At 40.7% G+C, this 19,767-nt stretch overlaps 1 protein-coding gene across 7 annotated transcripts in view; it reads left to right on the top strand.

Annotated features, from left to right (window-relative positions):
• Nucleotides 1–16,497, top strand: part of ppargc1a (peroxisome proliferator-activated receptor gamma, coactivator 1 alpha) — a 340,330-nt gene extending 323,833 nt beyond the window's left edge. For all 7 annotated transcript variants that reach the window (XM_008435812.2, XM_008435815.2, XM_008435814.2 and 4 more), the window contains 6 exons: nt 1,086–2,307; nt 5,622–5,714; nt 7,022–7,142; nt 9,421–9,542; nt 9,871–10,022; nt 13,511–16,497. In XM_008435812.2, the coding sequence (XP_008434034.1) occupies nt 1,086–2,307; nt 5,622–5,714; nt 7,022–7,142; nt 9,421–9,542; nt 9,871–10,022; nt 13,511–13,614 (1,814 nt within the window). In that variant the 3' untranslated portion in view covers nt 13,615–16,497. The remainder of the gene's footprint in view (nt 1–1,085; nt 2,308–5,621; nt 5,715–7,021; nt 7,143–9,420; nt 9,543–9,870; nt 10,023–13,510) is intronic.
• The last annotated feature ends 3,270 nt before the right edge of the window (nt 16,498–19,767 follow it).

Below are 19,767 nucleotides of genomic sequence, written 5' to 3'. Positions count from 1 at the left end.
CTTCTGACTGGTGCATATTCTAACATTGGATTTGATACTAATAGCTGTCATTTGATAGGAATCCACTGGTAGGGGAAAAATGACGTGCTCTATAGGAATGGCAAACAAGGAGGGGTGGAAAGAGTGTAGGTGTTTCAAAGTGCCCGAGTTTGACTCCAGTGAGAGACTGTTAGTGACAAGTGCGCCTGTGTGTGTGGGCACATTTGTTCTGTGTGAGACAGAAACAGGGGAAGATGAAGAATGACAGAGAAGGGAGGGAAATGGAGATTGATCTAGCGGAAGATGGCAGACACAAGGAAGACGGAAAAGACTGAGCTGGAGAAAGAAGGAGACTGAGAAAGGAGGCAGGAATGAGGGGAACGAAAGTAATGGCAGTGTCTGTTTGTGCGAGCGCAGTAACAAAGCTATAAAGTGGGCTCATCTCAGGACTTCTCATATAACTGCCATCTGTCTGGTTGTAAATCTGTAGGAGGAAAAGGGGAGCGGTGGGGGAATGTTGGGTACGAGCAGCAGAAAAGAATGTCAACCCAACCATCACTTCCTCTATTGCCTCAGCGACGTAGCATCTTGCCATTTGGACATCTCGAAGAATGCCAAAATGTGCATAAAAGAAAGAGATGTTCATTGTCCTCCAAACTGTACTGAAGGGTAAACTCGAAACATGTGTAACGTCATTTTAGTGAGGGGTCTTTTTGAAGTCTGTGACTTCTTGAATGGTTTTTTTTTTATATTTTCCATTAGATGCATTAAATTTCTTCTGGGCAGGATTGTTTTTTACATGAAAATGGATCTTTTCAAGGTCGGAGACAAGGAGAATGGCAAGACATCCATATTAAGTTACACAGAGCATTACATTAATCTGTCAAGATTGCAATAAAATAGGATTAGACCAAGTGAAAGTGAATATTTTAATCAGACATGTATCTGTGTCCACTGTCTATAAACTGACCTGGGAGTTTATAGATGAGTGAGACATGAAGGGAGGGAGTGGGGGGGGGACTTCTGGTGCCTGGTGAGGATTACAATATGATTTGCATTTCATTACACCCACCCAACCACTCTGTCTGTCTTCCTTGCCCCCTCAGGTCTGACACCACCTACCACGCCCCCACACAAAGCCAGTCAAGAGAATCCTTTCAAAGCATCTCTGAAAACCAAGTTGTCCTCGTGTTGCTCCTCGGCCTTGACGTGCAAAAGAGCCAGGCTGAGTGAGTTGGGCGCCGGCGCTTTGGCCCCGGCCCCAGGTGCCTCAGCCGGGGGCCCTGCCAGGAAGGGTCCCGAACAGACTGAGCTCTATGCGCAGCTAAGCAAAGCATCCACCGCCCTTCCTTACGCCATCGCTCAACGTGCACTGGGGGGCGGCCTTGAGGGGCACTGCAGCACTGGCAACAACAAGAGGGCCGCTGGGCAGGATGGCCACAGCGACCATGACTATTGCCAGGCACTGGCTGCTTGTAAGATGGATGGGGGCATATCCGTTGTTTCCATGGCTACATCTTTGGAAATGACATTCACCCCGGGTGCCACTTCCACTGGCAAGGTGGAGAACAGGCACGTCGTCGAATGTATGGACTCAGTCATGTCAACATCGTTTCTGTCATCTTCTTGTTCTACATCATCATCCTCACTTAGTCATTTGACTAAAGAGCAGAAATTTATCCCCATGGATGGAGATGCTTGCCGTGTCAGGGGCTTAGGGGAGCGTACCCTTCCACAAACCACTCAGATACCCACACAGGGGGGCAGTGCTGTTAGGGACCAACTGCAACTTTCTGCCACCAGCCGGAAGCCCCTGTGCGACCAGGAAATCAGAGCAGAACTCAACAAGCACTTTGGCCCTCCCCTACAAGCCCTCTATACTCAGGGTGAGCAGGAGAGAGAAGATAGCAGTAAACCAAACAAGCCTACAACCCCCCAGTCCCCTGAGGGGGGAGGGACTGACTTTTACTCCCAGAGACTGTCCGGATCCAGCTACCTGCACCCAGGGTTTCTGTCCTTTCAAGACGAGCTGGAGCTGGATGATGGCCGTGAGAGTCGCTTCATCTTTCCATGGGAGGGCACCCCTCTGGACCTACTCTTTGACTGCTCTCCTCGTTCTCCCTCCTGTTCCCCACCATCCACTTGCTCCCCTTCACGAGGCTCCGTCTCCCCACCGTCCTCCCTTCTCCTGTCACCTAGTCGACCGTTCTGCTGGACCAGCAGCGGGTCCCGTTCCCGTTCACGGTCCCACTCCGGCTCCCGCAGCTCCTCATCACGATACCGCAGGCGCTCTCTGTCCAGCTCACCAGACAGACGTCCCTCCTCTTGGTAAGTTGTTTTTTCAATCATTTTAAACATTGTCTGCATCCAGGATTCTGACCATCGAATAGCTCCGCAGGTCAACCAATCCAAATGTGTAAAGCATAATTTCCAACATCCAGGATATTTTGATTGTTAATCTGATATCTGAATCTAAATATTTGTTGATTCTGACATTGTTCAATGCTAAATGATTTTACTGGTAAATGGCATGTCATTTTTGGTAATGGTGTGGTTACATCTAAGCAAACCCAAGTTGTCACATTGTCTTAAAATATTTAATACAAATTTTAAAAAGCCTTGAATACACCCATATTTCCAAACTTTGTAAAAAATTATCTTTACTTAAGTCTTAAATTTGAGCACTTATTAATTTGTTTCTTTTTCCCCATGGTTTTGAGTTCTGGCAGAGGCATAATTTTCTCTGTTACTCTTTAATACTATGCTTTGGCAAAACAATAAAGCCCTTCATCCAGGGTTGTAAAGAGTTCTGTCTGAAGGACTTCAAGGCAGGACTGGTCAAAGAAAGTCTTCTTGTAACACTGGCTTTTTGTTTCATAGGGACTTAAGTAGATTCAGTTTTCAGTTTTCATTTCCGTATAAATGGACTGTGGTGGTCTTGTGCTTTTCGTAGTCCAAAGGACTCCAAATCACTTTACACTATGGTCAGTCATTCACCCATTCACACTTTGATAGTGGAGAGTGTCTGGCTCATTCATATTGCAGAGTAAAATTACCTACAATATAACATGCTCCAACAAAGTACCATGGAGTGCCGTTCTGTGACTGGAGGCTAATAAAAAATAACATCCCATCCAATTCTAATACCAATATTGGTTCCGATTGGTCATAACTTCTCTGTAAAGTCTTTTACTCTTGTCTGGGGACATTTTCTGGTGTGAGGCTACTGATGACGCAAGCTTTGTGTTGGCTTAAGCTATTTTTTTTTTTTTATATATAAATTCTTCAGCTCCTCAGCCAAGATAGAAAACTGAGATTTTACAATCAGTATGTACTTTAATGACATAGCACCTCGGTGCCCAGAAAGCTACTGAAAAACCAACTAACTAGCAGTCTCCTCTTAGGTCTGATTTTAAAATGTCAGTTAAAAAAAATCTCACTAAACAGAGTCACAAATGTGAGATGAACAAAAATGAGTGAAATGACAACATGAAAGGTGCTCTGGACTTATCCAGAGAATGAGTTTTCATATTTATGCAGGGGGGGTTTATTTGATTCTCCCTCGTACACTCCCTCTTTACACACTAACTCCCCCTGCTCCCATTTTTCATGAATTTATTTATTTATATTTTTTTTCTTTCCATCTGATGCCAGGTCTATTGTTTTAAGAGGCAGCTGTTGTTTTTTTATTGCGTGGCAAAAACCTTCCTCTTTTACATCCCCGGAGATAAAAGCCAAATCCAGTCTGGGGGAATATGGTCTCAACACCCTCTCTCAAAAGAGATCCCTATCATCATAACCCTCTGTGAGAACTACGTTACCCATGTTTCTCTTTGATCAGAGCCGAGGGAGGGTTTTCTTTTTTTTTTTTTGTTTTGGTAGCAAAACAGGGGCAGAAACTTGCGACTGAGAATGATATGAATAAATTGAGTTTGTCAGCAGTGCTTCATTGAGTGGCTCACAGTGGTGGACTCTGCTGCAGTGACTCACTTTGTTTGCATGATTACTGAAAGGTCAGTTTACTCCGCAGAGCCAATAGAATCACTTTATCTTGTCCAGACCCTTGCTCTTCATCCTACACCAACTTGCTTGTAAATTATACTGTAATAGCCTCGAGGCATTCGATCAAACTCTGACACAGACGGGGTTGGAGTTTAGGAAAAAAAAAAAAGTCAGATGACAGCAGGAAAACGGTGCTCTTGGATTAGTGTTCATTGTTTTACCTTGTCCTCTAGATTTATTGACAATCCAAGCTACACAGCCATGATAATCTTTTTTTTTTGGTGCAGTTCTTACAACAGTGAGATCCAGTCAGCACACAGCTTGTCTGTCTCAGCTCCCGTTACTTTAAGCCTTTTAATTATTATTATTTTTATTGCAAATATGGGCAATTTTATATGGGTAGCTTATTTTTCTTGATGCAACTTACTGACCTTAGAAGATCAATAAACATCTTACTTGAATGCCATGTGTTCATTCTGCTGTGTAACCCAACACCTGATGTAGCACAGAAAACAGCAAAGGTTTAAAATAGTAAGATTCTCACTTTCTCAGTTGACCTGGTGTTGGAGCAGAGAAGACTGTCCTCAAACTCAAACAGCCACCAAACAAAATCTGCCCTTAATGTTGTTAACAATACAGCATTCTGTTATGGATGAAATATGTAGCAATGCTTTTAAAATGAATCCCAATGCATCCTGGTTATTTTTCTGTTAAACTAGTGAAAATGTATTAATTAAGCATGTGATTGTAGGGAATATTTGAAAAATATTTAGGTCTAATTACAGAACGTTGAATTCAGAAAAAATCTGAACGGACAAAACTATTCGGGGCAATAAAATATATAAAAATATTTTAAAAATGGATTTAATAAAGTTTTACAAGTGTTGGGAAAGCACTAAATAACTTTTAATTATTTTATGAACTTTTACTTTTGACTTTCTTGAAAAAAATAAAAATGCTTATCTTACATATGTTTGATTGTAAATAGAAATGGTACCACTAGTTGTGCTATTTTGCAATATGTTTATCCTCCCGCCCCAACCACTAAATGAAAGTACTAAAGTTAAAGATAAGATAGTACTGCTGCAATAAAAGATGAGAATTTATCTGAAAGCACCTTGAAAACAGGAAAGCCGGCAAAAGAAGAGGGAGCTGTAGTCTGTTTCAACGTACCTTCTGTCTGAAGAAGCACACCTTTGCTTCCCAAACGTCTCCCTTTCTATTATTTACGTGTTCCTCCTTCAGGAACACTTCAATAATTGAGCACCAGGAGCTCAAGGAGAGAAAGGCGTACAAGCTCCACAGTCTGGCCACCGGGGTCTAAACTATTGACCACGTCTTCATACAACATAGATACAGGCACACATCTAAGCCAGCCCAGTGGTGGAGAAAAAAAAGAAAAAAGAGAAGAAATCGGCAATAAATGACGAACATTTACTGAGTTACATGAAGACTAGGTGGTGTTTTAAAAGGAGTTGAACGCAAATGTAAGATTCTGAGTTTGGCGTGATTAAATCAACCCAGGTGTGAAAGCTTTAAAGAAGTGAGCAGCTTTTATTTTTGTTTGAAAGCGATGTGGTTTAGTGGAAAGAAATGTCGTCCTTACCGCCTTTTTTTCCTCCGGCTTTTTTTACCTTCAGGTCTCATCACAGCTCCGATCTGAACGCCGTCCGCTCCAGACTCCATAAGAGCCCTCACCCTCAGTCTCGATCTCCGCTCAGCCGCAGGCCAAGGTAATTCTTTCAGTATGAATTATTCAGTCTTCTTGTTTAATATGCATTGTTAACTTAAGCTTAGTTGTGTGATTCGGGTGAAGAAAAAATGTTTAATGCGTGCAAATTTCCAGAGAAAATTCCTAGGATTTATGATGATATGGGCAAAATTCAGCCAGCAACACCTATGGCTTCTGTTCACTTTAAATGCATGCGCAACACAATCTCTGCTATATAACATGGTGATGGATGCATCATACTATGGGGATACTTATCTTTATCTGGGAGAAGGAAGTTGACCAAAGTTGATGGGAAGAAGCATGGAGCTAAATGTACAGCAATCCTGGATGAAAAGTCATTAGATTCTGCAAGGGAAAGTTCATCTTCCAGCAGGACAACGACCTTAAATATACAACCAAAACGACAATAAAATGGTTATTTAAGTGTTATAATTGCCCAGCCAAAGTCCAGATCTGCATCTGATTAGGAATTGTGTTAAACTTGAAAGTTTATGTTCACAGATTCTTCTCCATCCAATCTGAAGGAGGTTATGCTTTTTGGAAATAGTAATAATAAAAAAAAAAGTCTCAAGAAGTGCAAAGCTGGTAGAGAAAAAGCCCCAAAGCTCTAACTGCAGTGAAAGAGTGTTTTACAATCTATTGACTCATGAGGATTGAATACAAATGTTCTTTGTATTCCTTAAGATTTCCAAATCATACTTGTGCACATGCATGCGACGCTCATTAGAAGATCCTCGCAGCTTTTTTTTGCTGCCGCGTGCATTTGGAGTCTTCTGAGAAGCGCTGCAGAGGCGTTGGGACTTCAAATGCAGAGAAGCACTGGCAAAGACTGACCCCGTCTCAGCGCTCTGAACCGATTTGGCATCCGCATCCCTAATGACACCCGACAAGTCCGAGAGCCGCTCATCAGTGGAAAACTTAGTGGACACGTCTTGTACTAGTCTGGGGCGGTTGGGAGAAAGCGGCGCTTTCCCTCTTGATGAAGCCCTAACTAAGCAGAAAGTAATGACATGTGAAGTTGTGCTGACAGCTGCAGCTGCCTGGGTCCCCGACTGTGCCGCTCGCCCGGCGCTCCCGCGGGCCCATCCTGCGGAGGCTTAGGCTTCTCAGCGACGGTGAAAAGACATCTTAATAATACGTCCATCTCCTTCACTTTGCGACAAAACTTCTCCGGCGTCGGCAGATGTGTCCTCGGCAGCAGACGCCGGCGAATTGTTCCACGTACGCGCGGACGGGAAGGCCGCCGTTGACGCGGAGGGGGACCGAGACGGATGTCACACCTTCCTCTGCTTCTTTCCTCCCGCACAGGTACGACAGCTACGAGGAGTACCAGCACGAGAGGCTTAAGAGGGAGGAGTACCGACTGGATTATGAGAAGCGGGAGTTCGAAAGGGCCGAGCAGAGGGAGAAGCAAAGGCAAAAAGCCATAGTGAGTCAACTGACACGTCAAAAGTCACATATCCTGTTTGTTTTTTTGTTTTTTTTAAGCTTGACTTGACTTCATCTTCCTGCAACAACACTGATAAAAGAGCACATGTAATCAGTGTTGTGGCACAGCCCACAGAAACCTCCCACAGACACATTACTGAGGATGAGGCAGCCTCCAGCTCTGTGCTATGTGCCAGAGCCTCTCTCTGCAGAAAAGAATACACACAAACTGAGTTTCTGAATGATTCAGGCGACAGGCCCTTCCTCTTTATCTCCGGGTTGCGTATTTTTAACATCTCTGTCGTCTGGAAACACTGTCGACTCCTATTAATCACACCACGGGGTACAACGTGAAAATAGCAGCAAGAAAAGGAGGGGATATTTAAAAAAAAGAAAATGTCCACAGATTTCATACGTTTTTCCCCCTTTTTCTGTATCTATTTCACAATTCATCACAATTCAGTGAACATCGCATTTTTCCCTTATCTACCCCCCTCTCCTTGTCTCAGTGGGAAATTATTCAGCTTTCCAGTAGGCTGACACAGCTACCGCCCGTTGATAAAACACACATTAAAATGATACAGTAACCCAAGCTTGTGCTTAGGGTGCTCTGAGTTGTTTTTTTGGTTTTTTTCCCCCAGAGTCCAAGATGCAAACATTCACAAAACCGTTGAGCTGAAGCTGTCAAATACACTTTGGGAGGCCACAGAAAGAAAGAAAAAAAAAAAAAGAAAAAGAAACTTTCCAAATGTCTGTCCCGCTTGTTTTGCTGTTATACACACACACACATGCACACGCCCACACGCACACACACAGAGACACACACAACACAAGCAGCCTTCAGGGTGCCATCACAAAAAGGCTACCTATTTATCAGCTGTCAGCATCAAACCCCCTAATTCAGCAAATACTCGTTTTTATTTTGAAACTAAGCATAAAACAGGGTGGAGGAAGGAGGACAGTAAGCTGTAGCTCATTTGTATCTTTCTCAGCCTGCAAGCCACCAACACAAAAGTCAACTTTGGGTTTAGTGTGATGATTTACGTTTGTTTGCGTTTTTGGTGTTTAAAATTGCAACAGACCTCAGTGGACTCCCCTCAGTAATGGCAAGTGAATGAATCCATAAATAATACAACTGACTGTAGCCTCAGGAGTTAAATGATTAGAGGACGCAATTAAAACTAATCAAAGGCACTAACTGCTCCCTATTTCGGTTTGTTCTTAAATTTCTCAAGATTGTTTGTTTTTTTTTTTTTTCTATTTAGCAAATGCCTCAAATCTTGAATCTTCCCTTGCATGCAGTCGGCAATTACATCTCATGAATTGGAATATCCTCTAGAAGAGCATTTAGATCTGTAATTAGATTCAAAATACGGATTTTTATCATATACCGATTACACACAGCGACATATTTCAAGCATCTGCTTCTAAAAATGTAGATGGTAATGGCATAAAGTACTGACATTCCAAAATATAAACATTAATTAGATAAAATATGAAATTATGTTTGATCATTTCATATTTTAAGAGGCTACTTTATGAAATTAAGAATCAGCGAACGCTGCCATGATGCAACATTTTGCTTTTAGAAATGTTTTATGTAGTTTTCTAATCCTAAAAAACAAACTGAGTGAAAAAAATTTCTTTGTGGTTCTCTGGACTAGTTAAGCTCTATGCAAGCACACACACATCTACCATTTCACTCTGACCCTTAAGCATCAAATTATTTATAATGGCGGTCAGATCTCAAAGAGAAAACCTAGAAATTTGCCCCACAAAATGCTAGTTTTAATGTCATTTGGATGCAATTAGTTTTGTAATCATAAAAGCCTTCCAGTGTGAAAACTAGAATTCCTTTGTGTTGCAACGAAAGCTGCCTTTTCTGATGTATGACTCAGTCACCCTGTGGCTTTATTTTTAGACTAACCAAAAGAGGAACCAAGCCCAAAACTTAAGTCGCGGCATCATTTGATAAAAATCATTCCGCCTCAGGTTGATGAGTTGCGGAGAGAAAAGAGGAATTGCAGTGTCAAGGTAGATTGAAGGCGCTTCCAAACTGCTACGCCCATCAGATAAAGGAAGCAAACAGTCAGACGAAAACAGGGGGCCATAGTCAGCGGCGGTATCCACAGGAGTGATCAAGACCAATTCATTTAAGCCTAGTGAAGAAAGAGAAGGGGGAAATGGAAAAAAAAAAAAAAACAGTTCTCCTCCCTCCAGCACCGCCACCATCTTCTAATCTCTTCGCGCCGGCTCTGTCTTTCTGTTTTAACGAGCAGGAGGAGAGACGGGTGGTGTACGTGGGGCGACTGAGGTCCGACTGCAGCCGTTCAGAGCTGAAGCGCCGCTTTGAAGTCTTTGGGGAAATTGAAGAATGTGCAGTGAACCTGAGGGACGATGGGTAAGGCTCCAGGATTTTTTTTCCCCCTTCTGATCGTTTTGCATCTTAGCCGTAGTCTGGCATCAGTGGTGGAGGGGGGGGGCATTTATTTTAGACTTCGCAACAAAATATAATCACTCAACTGGATTGCTAAACTTCACTGCAAGGGACAAAGACAGAAGTTTGCGATACCAAAGTTTCTCCTGACTCATCTTTGTGCCAAAGAAAACACCTTTATTGATTCTCTTTTGCTTATAAATAGCACGATCATCATCTAAGACAAGGTCTTTTGCTGGGTCATTCCTGTCCTACGGCAACGTGACGTCGCTTTTCTCTGTTTTCTGACCAGGGACAATTTTGGCTTCATCATGTTCCGATACACCTGTGACGCCTTTGCTGCCCTTGAGAACGGACACACCCTACGCAGGTCGAACGAGCCTCAGTTTGAGTTGTGTTTTGACGGACAGAAGCAGCTCTGCAAATCACGATACACAGACTTGGGTGAGTGCTGCGTTTTGGGGGTTTTCGCAGACAGCTGTTCAGCATGTTGGTGTAACTAGAAGGCTGTCAGTAAAATAACAGGAGGGTAAGGGGTAAATAGATACCCCTCCACGTTCAGCTCTGAACATCTCCACGAGGCTTTCAAGGCTGAGAATTGCAAAGTGAGGGCAAAGGTCAGCCTGGGAACGGGTCGAGAATGGAGCTCCATCTCCTTCCCGCTCGTAGCCGCTGTACCTTAAGGAAAATGAGACGTGCTCCATCACTCACTCGGACACGGGATGCACGCTTCTGCTTTCTCTGCGTTAGCGGGTTAAAGACGGCACCTAAAAGCATCAGCGGCTTCATGCACTGATAGACGCGCGAACATGGGAATCCCTTTAGGAGTTTCGAGGAAGTAAATTAAGTGGAAAGTATTAAAGAAAGAGTATAGAAAAGAGCTGAGGTAAGAAGGAGGGAGGTGAGAGGAGGTCTCAGCAGTTTTCAAGTCCATCTGTTGTCGACCGTCGGAGGTAAGAGCCTCTATACGAGACGTAGAGGCTGTTCTTTCACGCACACACACACACACACACGCACACGCACACACACACACACACACACGCGCACGCACACGCATACACACACACACACCCTACCGCCTTTATTGGCTATGTGGGACTCATGGAAGACTGCAGTATAGCACTATTCATCTAACTCCCCAGGGTGAACATACACAAACATTCAAACATAGATTTAGCTGGAATAGATATGGCAGAAGGTTGACTGATGCATTTGATGATGCATTTGATAAATAATGCAAGCAATCAGTGAAATCGAGGCTTTTTCTCTCCCCCCTACCCCCTCGCATGTTGCCCTACTTTTGACACATGAAAAAAGTTGAGTTGTTTCTATCTCCTCCGATAATTCTGCAGTGACTAAACATTGTGTGATACTGCTGAAGCCAGATATATAAATACACTGCAAAGAAGGAGACACAGCCTTTGATCTCACAATAAATCATAGGAAACTTTTTGTTTAAGTTAGGATTGTTAAAATAATTTCCGTTTGCTACTTGACAAAATAATAGGGAGACATTTTATACCTTTTTTTTTCCACTCAGAAATGTAATTTATTTCCTGAATATTTTTGCAGAATTACATTTTAATCTGTGCTGCTTGTTCGCTTGAATTTTGGCTCAACTTTGGCTGCACATGTTTTCAGTTTTACCTTCAAACGTTCGATGAGACCGAGTTTAGACCTTTCTGATAATACCTCTAAAATTATAAAATGGACCGGTATGCTTAATGCCTCTGCCTGGTTAGACTGAAGCTTTAAGATTATTTAAGATTTTGGTTGTAGAGTTCGTCTCCTACCTGAACAGTATGATGACTGACACATTGCCTCTTGTAGCGTCAAAATTGAGTGAATGGTCAAATTTGACACCGTTGGGGTTTCTTGAACCCAACATAGGGTATGTAAACTTCTAACTTTGAAGAAAGTAACAGCACATTTTGTCTTTCATTATTCTGGCATTTAGCAAATAGAAATAATATCTGTATCTAAACAACTGGTTTAGGTCTTACGTGAAACATGACCTGGTGTTTCAGGTGTTTGCACAGCAATAACAGGCCATGTCTTCTATTGGGCGATGAAATCTAAGATGGGTATTGACGTTTTAGCAGCAACACAAGAGGACAGAATTCTAAATTACCCTGCTTCACGAGAGTCAATGGGTCACTGAAGAGAGAGTTTTTTTTCTAAATAAATGTTGCAATTCCCAAACATTTCCAGCCATTACCCTTTTTAAAGAGAACATGACAATCAGAAACAGCTGCTTATCCCAGAGCCTTGAGGACAGGCATTATGCTGAAATTGACTAATCAGTCTACTGAAATGGAAAGGCCTTCATTCAACTGTCTTATTGTCAAGAGCAGACTATTTTCATCCATCCATATTGATAGCACATGTTAAAGAGATTGAGAGGACCGTTTTCTAATACTGATGTATCCAAACTTCTCCCTAGTCTTTTTTTTTTGTTTTTTTGTCTTTGCGACAGTGTCCATTAGTTTTTAGTAGAGCACTTGGGTATTTTTCATCCCTCAAGGTGTGCGGTGAGACACGAATCAGCCCTCGGCCAATGCATTAGATCAAGTCTGGCGTCTCGTAGCTGCCACGGTCGTTCCCATTTCTCAAAGCTCGCCGAGTGTGCTGCTGGGCCCTGTAGGGGCCTCATTTGTGAAGCTGTCTGTTGGGTCAGATAAGATACTCTTTATATATTATCAGGTCGATCAAGATAAACAGGACATACAGGAAACCGGCAGAGGGAAGGATGCAGTTTAATGCTGTCTCCTCTGTCCAAACTTTCAGACTTTGCACTTGATATTCAACATGTGTTCTATCATTCCACACTTGTATGAGTGGGTAAACAGAGTCGCATTTTCCTACTTGAGCTTTTCTTAACTGACCTTTTTTAATTCCCTGGTACTTTTTTCAAGTTTTTATGAAGTACTGCATCTATTTAACCATTTTGGGAGTCATAATCTTTCACATTTTGTAAGTCGTCTGCATTAAATGTGGATCACAACAGCAGTCAGGGGAAACATGGTCTAATATCAATTAGATTAGAGCATTTTTATGATTATTTCTCATCACAATTGTTCGGAATATGTCAAAACAGAAAGCCACCACGTGACAGCTATTTGGTTATTTTGCCCTTTAACCAAATACTTTTACAGCCTTGTGGGTATGAAATGGAAATAGGAAAGGAGTAAAAGTAGCAGTCACCCCTGAGCTGTGCATGCTTAAAAATTTTGAAAAGTGGACAAAAATGAAGGTCCAGGTTAAGGAATGACTTTCAGCAGATAAACAGTTTTCTAAAGCTGTATTTTGTAAAATATGAACCCACCAAAGACCAGACGCACAACCAGAAGGATCTATCATCCTTAAGTTGATGGTTTTTCTACTCGAAGCCAGGTTTATCAGCTAAGAGATGTTTGTCGTTGAGGCTGCTAAGGTTAAATCTAACCCCAACTCCCTTCAGAAAATCTTTCTGCATATCAAAGTAAAGCTTTAAAACTTAACTGCAGGTCATTTCTCGTGAGGTGTGTAGCATTTGTTTTTTTGGAATGGTAAAAATCCATACTCATTCTGATTGAGCAAACTTTAGAGGGTATTGGTAACAGATTTTATTCACTGAAACTATAACCAAGAGTTACTGATTGACCACTTTTTTTTTTTTTACCCGTTTACTGCGGTTGGTCTGAGCCTTCAGGCTAGACAGAGTATATAGTAGGTTGACCATTAACCTGTAAATTAGTAAAGCTTTTATTTTGCTCTTTATGATTTTGTGGAAGTTTTGCACCGTTGCGTTTCGCTTAATACCAAAGACGGGGGACAAACGAGATGCTAGCTTAGCGCTCGGATTAAGATTCAAAACCAAAGGTGACTTCTAAGTTTAGCTGTTCTGCTTAACATTAACCGCAACCTTTCTCCCCACCCCGCCTCCGTTCCAGACTCCCATTCGGACGACTTTGATCCGACTTCCACGAAGAGCAAGTATGACTCCATGGATTTTGATAGCTTGCTGAAAGAGGCCCAGTGCAGCCTGAGAAGGTAACCAGCTGAGCGGCGCCCGATGTCTGTCTGTGTCACAAAGAGGAACTTCTTATACCTCAACGTTGTTTCTCGCTTCTCGGACGACGAAACCACCAGAAGTTTTATGCTCTGTTAAAGAGCACCTGAGAATAAGTCTATAGACCTATATCGATTATAAATGGATATATTAAAAATAAAAGTTTACATGAACATAGCTGCTGAAGAGCTGGGAAGAAACATTTCATCCTGGGAATACCAGTGAACTCTCACAGTTGGATGCACTCTACTGCTGTAAAATCAGTTGAAAGGAGAAAAAAAACAAAACTTTTTGATTTCCTTTTCTCCAAGCACTACAATACCCACAGTTCTTTTTTTTTTTTCTAATGAAGTAAAAACATCCAGATTTGTTTTCTTTTACTGTTGATTTTCTTTCCCCTTTTTTTAAATCTGGTATTTTGGATCTGGTGTTACATTACAAAACAGTAACGTGTTGAAAATGAATCTTGGAAAGTTAAAATTCAGAGGGTAACATTGTTGTCTACATTTTGAAGGAGAAATGTAGCTGTGTATTTACAAATGCTATAAAAAAAAGGACTATTTTTATTTTATGTACATATCAGAGTTCTTTATTTGTTACAGCTATGCACTGTAAAACGCAGCCTTTTTTAAAAAAGAAGAGAAAATTTCTTAATTCAGAATGTTGATCTGTAGTAATTACAATACTGTAAAACATATTGTACACCTACATGATGTTTAGAAGACATGACATGATTGTAAAAAAAAAAAAAAAAAATACAGAAAAAAAGTTAGACATGTCCGATTGCTCATTTTGTAAGAGCATGTGAAGAAATGTTCTTTTTTTAAATTCTTTTGTTTCAGTGGGGGAAAAAACTGCGAACCATGTATAGTTTTATGTGTTTATAAAGTTTGTCAATCAGTGTTTTTGCCTAAAACAACCAGTTTAAAATGCATTTTTAAGGTGTTTTTTCATGATTGTTCCCTATTTTTAATCACCACTCATCATGACGTGATCTATTTGCTTTTTGTTGTTGTTGTTTTTAAAGACTCTGTGATTGCCATCGATAGGAGAAAAAAACAATAAATCAGCACAGATATATTTATGTATTTATTTTAATATTTGAATCAAAGTATATTTATGGACTCCATTTTACAATGGCGTACCTCATTAATAATTTTTTTTTTCCTATTTATGTCTCATGTCAATTGATTTGTGTTATTTAACTTGCAATCACTGGACAGGGTGTACAATAAATAACGCTTTGGTGGGGATGTTATTACCTTACTATGCCTTCCGAAACAATCAAGCTGATCAGTCCAGCAGTCAGGCCCCTCATTCTTCTCTAGCATTGATTTTCTTTTTTCTTTGTTTGCTTGTTTTCAATAGGTTACAGATAACATGAAGCAATAAAATGATTTTGCAGGAATTTTTTTGCGAGAACTTAAAACTTGCCATCATCACTCCGCTCATGCTTGATTATGTGAATGCCAAACTAAAGTTTACAATTTTTCTTTTCCCGGATTTTATATAGATCTTGTATTTGATGTAAAACACGTATACCACTGATATTATTCACACTAATAAAAAGACGGTAAACGATAGTGGCGATTATGATAAAAATGAAAGAAAAAACACATATATAAAAAAAAAAGCAATAAATTATTTTTCAGAGTTGTATTTTAGCTCCTGATGTTGTGCGATTTTAAGGACTATGACCCATTACCCAGTCGCTGGTGTAGTTAGGACTCTTCCACTAACCCCCACCCGTCCCCCTCCTCCTATTCAAGATGTAGCTCAGTCTCTGTGATTGTGACACACGCATTACCTTGTGACATCTGTGCAAACGTGACCGACTCTAACTCTACCCTGTGTGTGTAAAAATGTCCCCAGTCGAAGCTGATTGTTGTGTGTTGCATGGCTATTCCAGGACAGCGGCTGGTTTAAAGCCTAAAAGTCTTTAAATACATTCCTGTCAGCTGTCTAAACTGGCAGATTTTTTTTTTTTTTTTTTTTTTTTAAATGTCGTTCTAAAAGCCAAAAGAAACTCTCTTTAACATGCTGCTACGCCATTAACTCAGCCCTCCCCAAGTCCTGATATCACAGCGCCGTCAACGTGACATGAAAGGTAACCTTGTGGTTTCTGGTTCAATTAATATCCTGTTTTTAGCGCAAGCCAAGTAATGAGAGAACCAACTATAAAAGCTTAGCTGATCACAGGCTCCCTTTCATGGAGTTTGACTGCAGAGACAAGAAACGGCTATTTTCTTTATGCAAGTTGTCCAACATTGGTTGAAGGATATATAAAAAAAAAGCCCTTTACCTTTTTTACGAGAATGTTTTAACTTTCTTCTTTTCTTTTTTTTTTTTTTTTGTTTTGCTGTATGTATAGCGTTTGGGTAATGGTGTCGTGTCCCATTTCATAGATGTGGCTTTAATCATTGAAATAAAAAAAATAAAAAAAGTAAAAATGCTTTGTAAATTGCTTAGAGTAGCAATATATTATAACACCTCCAGGTTCAAATTTCCACTTTGGCGGGCTTTTTAATAATAGGAGCCGTTGAGTTTGTTGCCACTGCTTAAACATTTGTTTTGTAATCATGTTTCTTTTGAAAGGACGATAATGTTCACTGGTAGGTGTGTGTGTGTGTGTGTGAGGTGTGATTGGAGGTGTGTATGCGTGTGCGTTTGTGCGTGTTTTCTGGGGGAGGGTATAGGGTTGTCGCTACCTGTTTGTGTCCTATTCACGTTGCCTTCTGCCAAGTCCTTACCAATGCCTTTTGTGGTTCTACCTATTGTACGACTTTCTTGTGACTTTCATTTTTTATGTGCAATTCTCATCAGCCTCACCATGCCAATAAAGGGAAAATGTGTTTGAAAAACTGTCTATCCATAAGCGTGTCAGCTGTCGTTATTCTGTGTCATGGTGTTTTTGTTTCATCTGTTTTGACGAGAGATGTTTCCATGTTTTGTTTTTGAGGATGGTGGGTGGGTTCTGAACTGACGCCGGTATGTGAATTTAAACTCTTGATACTGATATTTTCCTATCCCATGCTCTGTTCACATAGTGTTGAACAAGCTAGTAAGTAAGAGTTGTGAGAAAACCTGAATTCCAGAGTGAAAAATACTACTGCTAGCATAAGTCTAAAAGAAAGACATTACCCCAGCATTGGTTTGATGAAAATATTCAGTTATGTTGGTCATATCTAATGGTTTTAAATCCAAGAGAGCATTTATTGGACCCAGGGATTTAAACACTATTAAATGAATTACTGCAAATGTGAATTGACAATAAATCTATTTTCTCTTCATCCTGGTCTCCAGTGGCTCAAAGAGTTAAATGAAGGCTGGCTGACGGTGAATAGTGGCACGATTTCATTTTTAAGAAATGCTGAATTTGTGTGCTGTAAGAAAGAATCTACGTTTTACTTCTTTGAAATTCACCAATCATTCATTGCTTCAAGTAAGAAACCTACAGGAAAAGTGTGTGACTTGACTCCACATCATGACTATGTAAGTTAATTAAAAAACTTGGGAGGGATAATTTCATTACCACAGTGAAGAGAGCTATAGAAACTTGATGGTGTGCTTGATATTCATTGGGGTTTCATTGTGACCTAAACAGCCCTTACTCTCTCACACACACACACACACACACACACACACACACACACACGCACACGCTTACATTTTCCAGCCTGGAAGCTGGGTTCGCATCTGGAGCTTCCACGGTGTCCTTTTTCTACAGGTGCAAATCGAAATATGGGAAGAGTGTGCATTAAACTTTAAGGTTGGGGGTATGATTGTGTTTTTTATTAAGGCCGCTGTTTAGCCCCAGAGAAGAGAGCGGCTGGCTTTCATTTCGGCTCGGCTGCTGCATTACAGCAGGAGGTCTCCCTCTGTTTGCCCTTTCCACAGAATGAAACTGTCTGGAAATCTCTATGCTCCCTGTCGGCCTTTTTTTCCCCTCTTTTTCCATCATGATAGGGTAGCTTCCTTTATCTGTTGTGTGTCTTTGTTGTTATTAACCAGCAGATAAGCGGTTATCCCTTTTCCAGTTGGAAGTGAGCAGTAGTTTCGGAGATGATAAGGGTTGATGGGGCTGGGTTCTCTGTGGGACAAACACTGAGATGTTACTACTGAGTTTTGCATCTCAATTTTATTCAGTTCATAGCTGCAGCTGCCCTGGTGGCTTATGTAGAAAAACAGAAATTGGAACCAATAATGCTGTGAGTAAATGTCCTGGGGTTTGATGGCTAAGTTACTTGAAGGTTGTTTTTTTTGTTTTTTTTTATGAGGCTAACCTCTACTGTTTATGCTTGTCTGTTTTGCTAGCATTTTTGCCAGACAAAAAACATAAAAGCTCCTGTTGGCAATAATCTACAAAGTATTTAAATAAAAAAATTGAACTCAGTTCTTGGAATTACCCAACCATGTTCCAGCTTCAAGTTAAATCCTTTAGGAATTGCTTGTTTTTGAGCAAGCTAACTATTAGCGCTGTATGCTGATGACAATGTGACATCTGAGTTTGTGGCACATGTCGGTATCTTCCTCTGACTTTGACTTGACATGATTAAAATGATAATAATTCAGTTGCACAATGGAAAAGCTGTGAATAGATCACAAGTTCATGGCTACAACAGCAGGTTTTACAAACTGGCCGGGTGTCCGTCCTCTTACTAAAAGCAATAGACATCTAGGTTTGAAAGATCCCTTTGGTGTTACTTCTTTCCAAGAAATCTGCAGTGACTTTACATAAGTTATCAAAGGTACTCACTGAGAATCACTCATAGTTCTAAGGGTGAAAATCCCAGTTTTTGCTTATTGGATTGGAGTATATCCCCCATTACCAGCTGCTTAGTGAGAACTTGACAATGCTAAAATGGGAGGAGCCACTGTTCAGTGTCTGCTGACATTACAGCCGCTTTGTCGCTGTAGAAACATTCACCAGACAACACCAGGGCAAATTAAAATGACAGGGAAAAAACTTGCATTTTAGGTTGTAAAGTACAAATGTTCCTACTGGTGCATTTGATTTATTTTGAGATGAAACATAAAAATTACATGTGAGATCACCTGTAAGCCTGCTATAACACATACAGAGCTAGTTCTAATTTGTCCTGTGGAAAGAGACAGACGCTGACAGAGATTCAAAATTAATCTGAGTTTTGATGACTATAATTAAGGTTAGCCGACGCTGCATATGTCTGACTAAAAGGTTGCGAGGAAAAGAGTAATCACAAGATTAAAGTGTGGCAAAGACGTTGGATAGGAGTGCAATGATAAGGTGGCAATGATAAAAACACATCAAAGTAAAGATATTGTCGAGTTCTTGCCTCTAATATCCCTTCAAGGGTCTCTTTCTCTGCGTGACTCTCTTGTACTATCTTGTTGTTGTTTTATAAAGGTTTACTTAGTAATATATATCTATTGCCAAGCAAAAATAAGCCAGGACAGCAGCATCAGCAGGGTTTTTAGAGAAGCAAAGGAAGACAGTTCAGCAGTAGCTGTAAGCACACTTCAGGTACCGTGTGGGTTAAATCACATGGCCTTTGATGCTCCCCTCCTTCTAGTCTTTTGAAATTCCTGCTTTAATTTGATCATTCGGGAAAATAGACATTTCCTATAGTATTTTCTGGACCAATCATCTTGAATAAAACTGCATATTTTCGTCCTTATTGTTCCTAAAACTGATCTTTGATGGATCTGACCAGATGATGTTTTCCTAGGTCTGAATAACCGAATCTGCTATATTTTTTTTAAGCAGCATTCTATTTTCTGTTCCACGAGCCCTCTATCGTATGCCACCTTATGGGGAAAGATAATGACAGTGCTATTAAAATCACAATCTCCCCATCCAGCATTCTAGTTTCAGCAGTTTTTGCTGTTAAAGAGTAATGAGGAACAGAAGGACAGTATTCTTCTTCCCCTCCCCTCCAAACTATCAACTTTGGGGACTGAATGTATTCTTTGCAAGATAATTAATGGCTACAGACAAATGGTGGTTGATTGAGCGACTCATCCCTCTGTTTTCAATCACCATCTGTTGTGTGTTGCTGGCAAAAAAACAATGTTAATTACCTTGAGTGTGCCCAAGACGTGGCGTATTAATTAGAAAAAGTAAATAAAAAAAAAAGGAAACCGAAAAGATTTTTGTTG

The sequence above is a fragment of the Poecilia reticulata genome, linkage group LG18 (assembly GCF_000633615.1).
Source record: "Poecilia reticulata strain Guanapo linkage group LG18, Guppy_female_1.0+MT, whole genome shotgun sequence".
NCBI lineage: Eukaryota > Metazoa > Chordata > Actinopteri > Cyprinodontiformes > Poeciliidae > Poecilia > Poecilia reticulata.
Note: the sequence above shows the minus strand (reverse complement) of the source record. Positions and strands in the feature narration are given on the sequence as shown.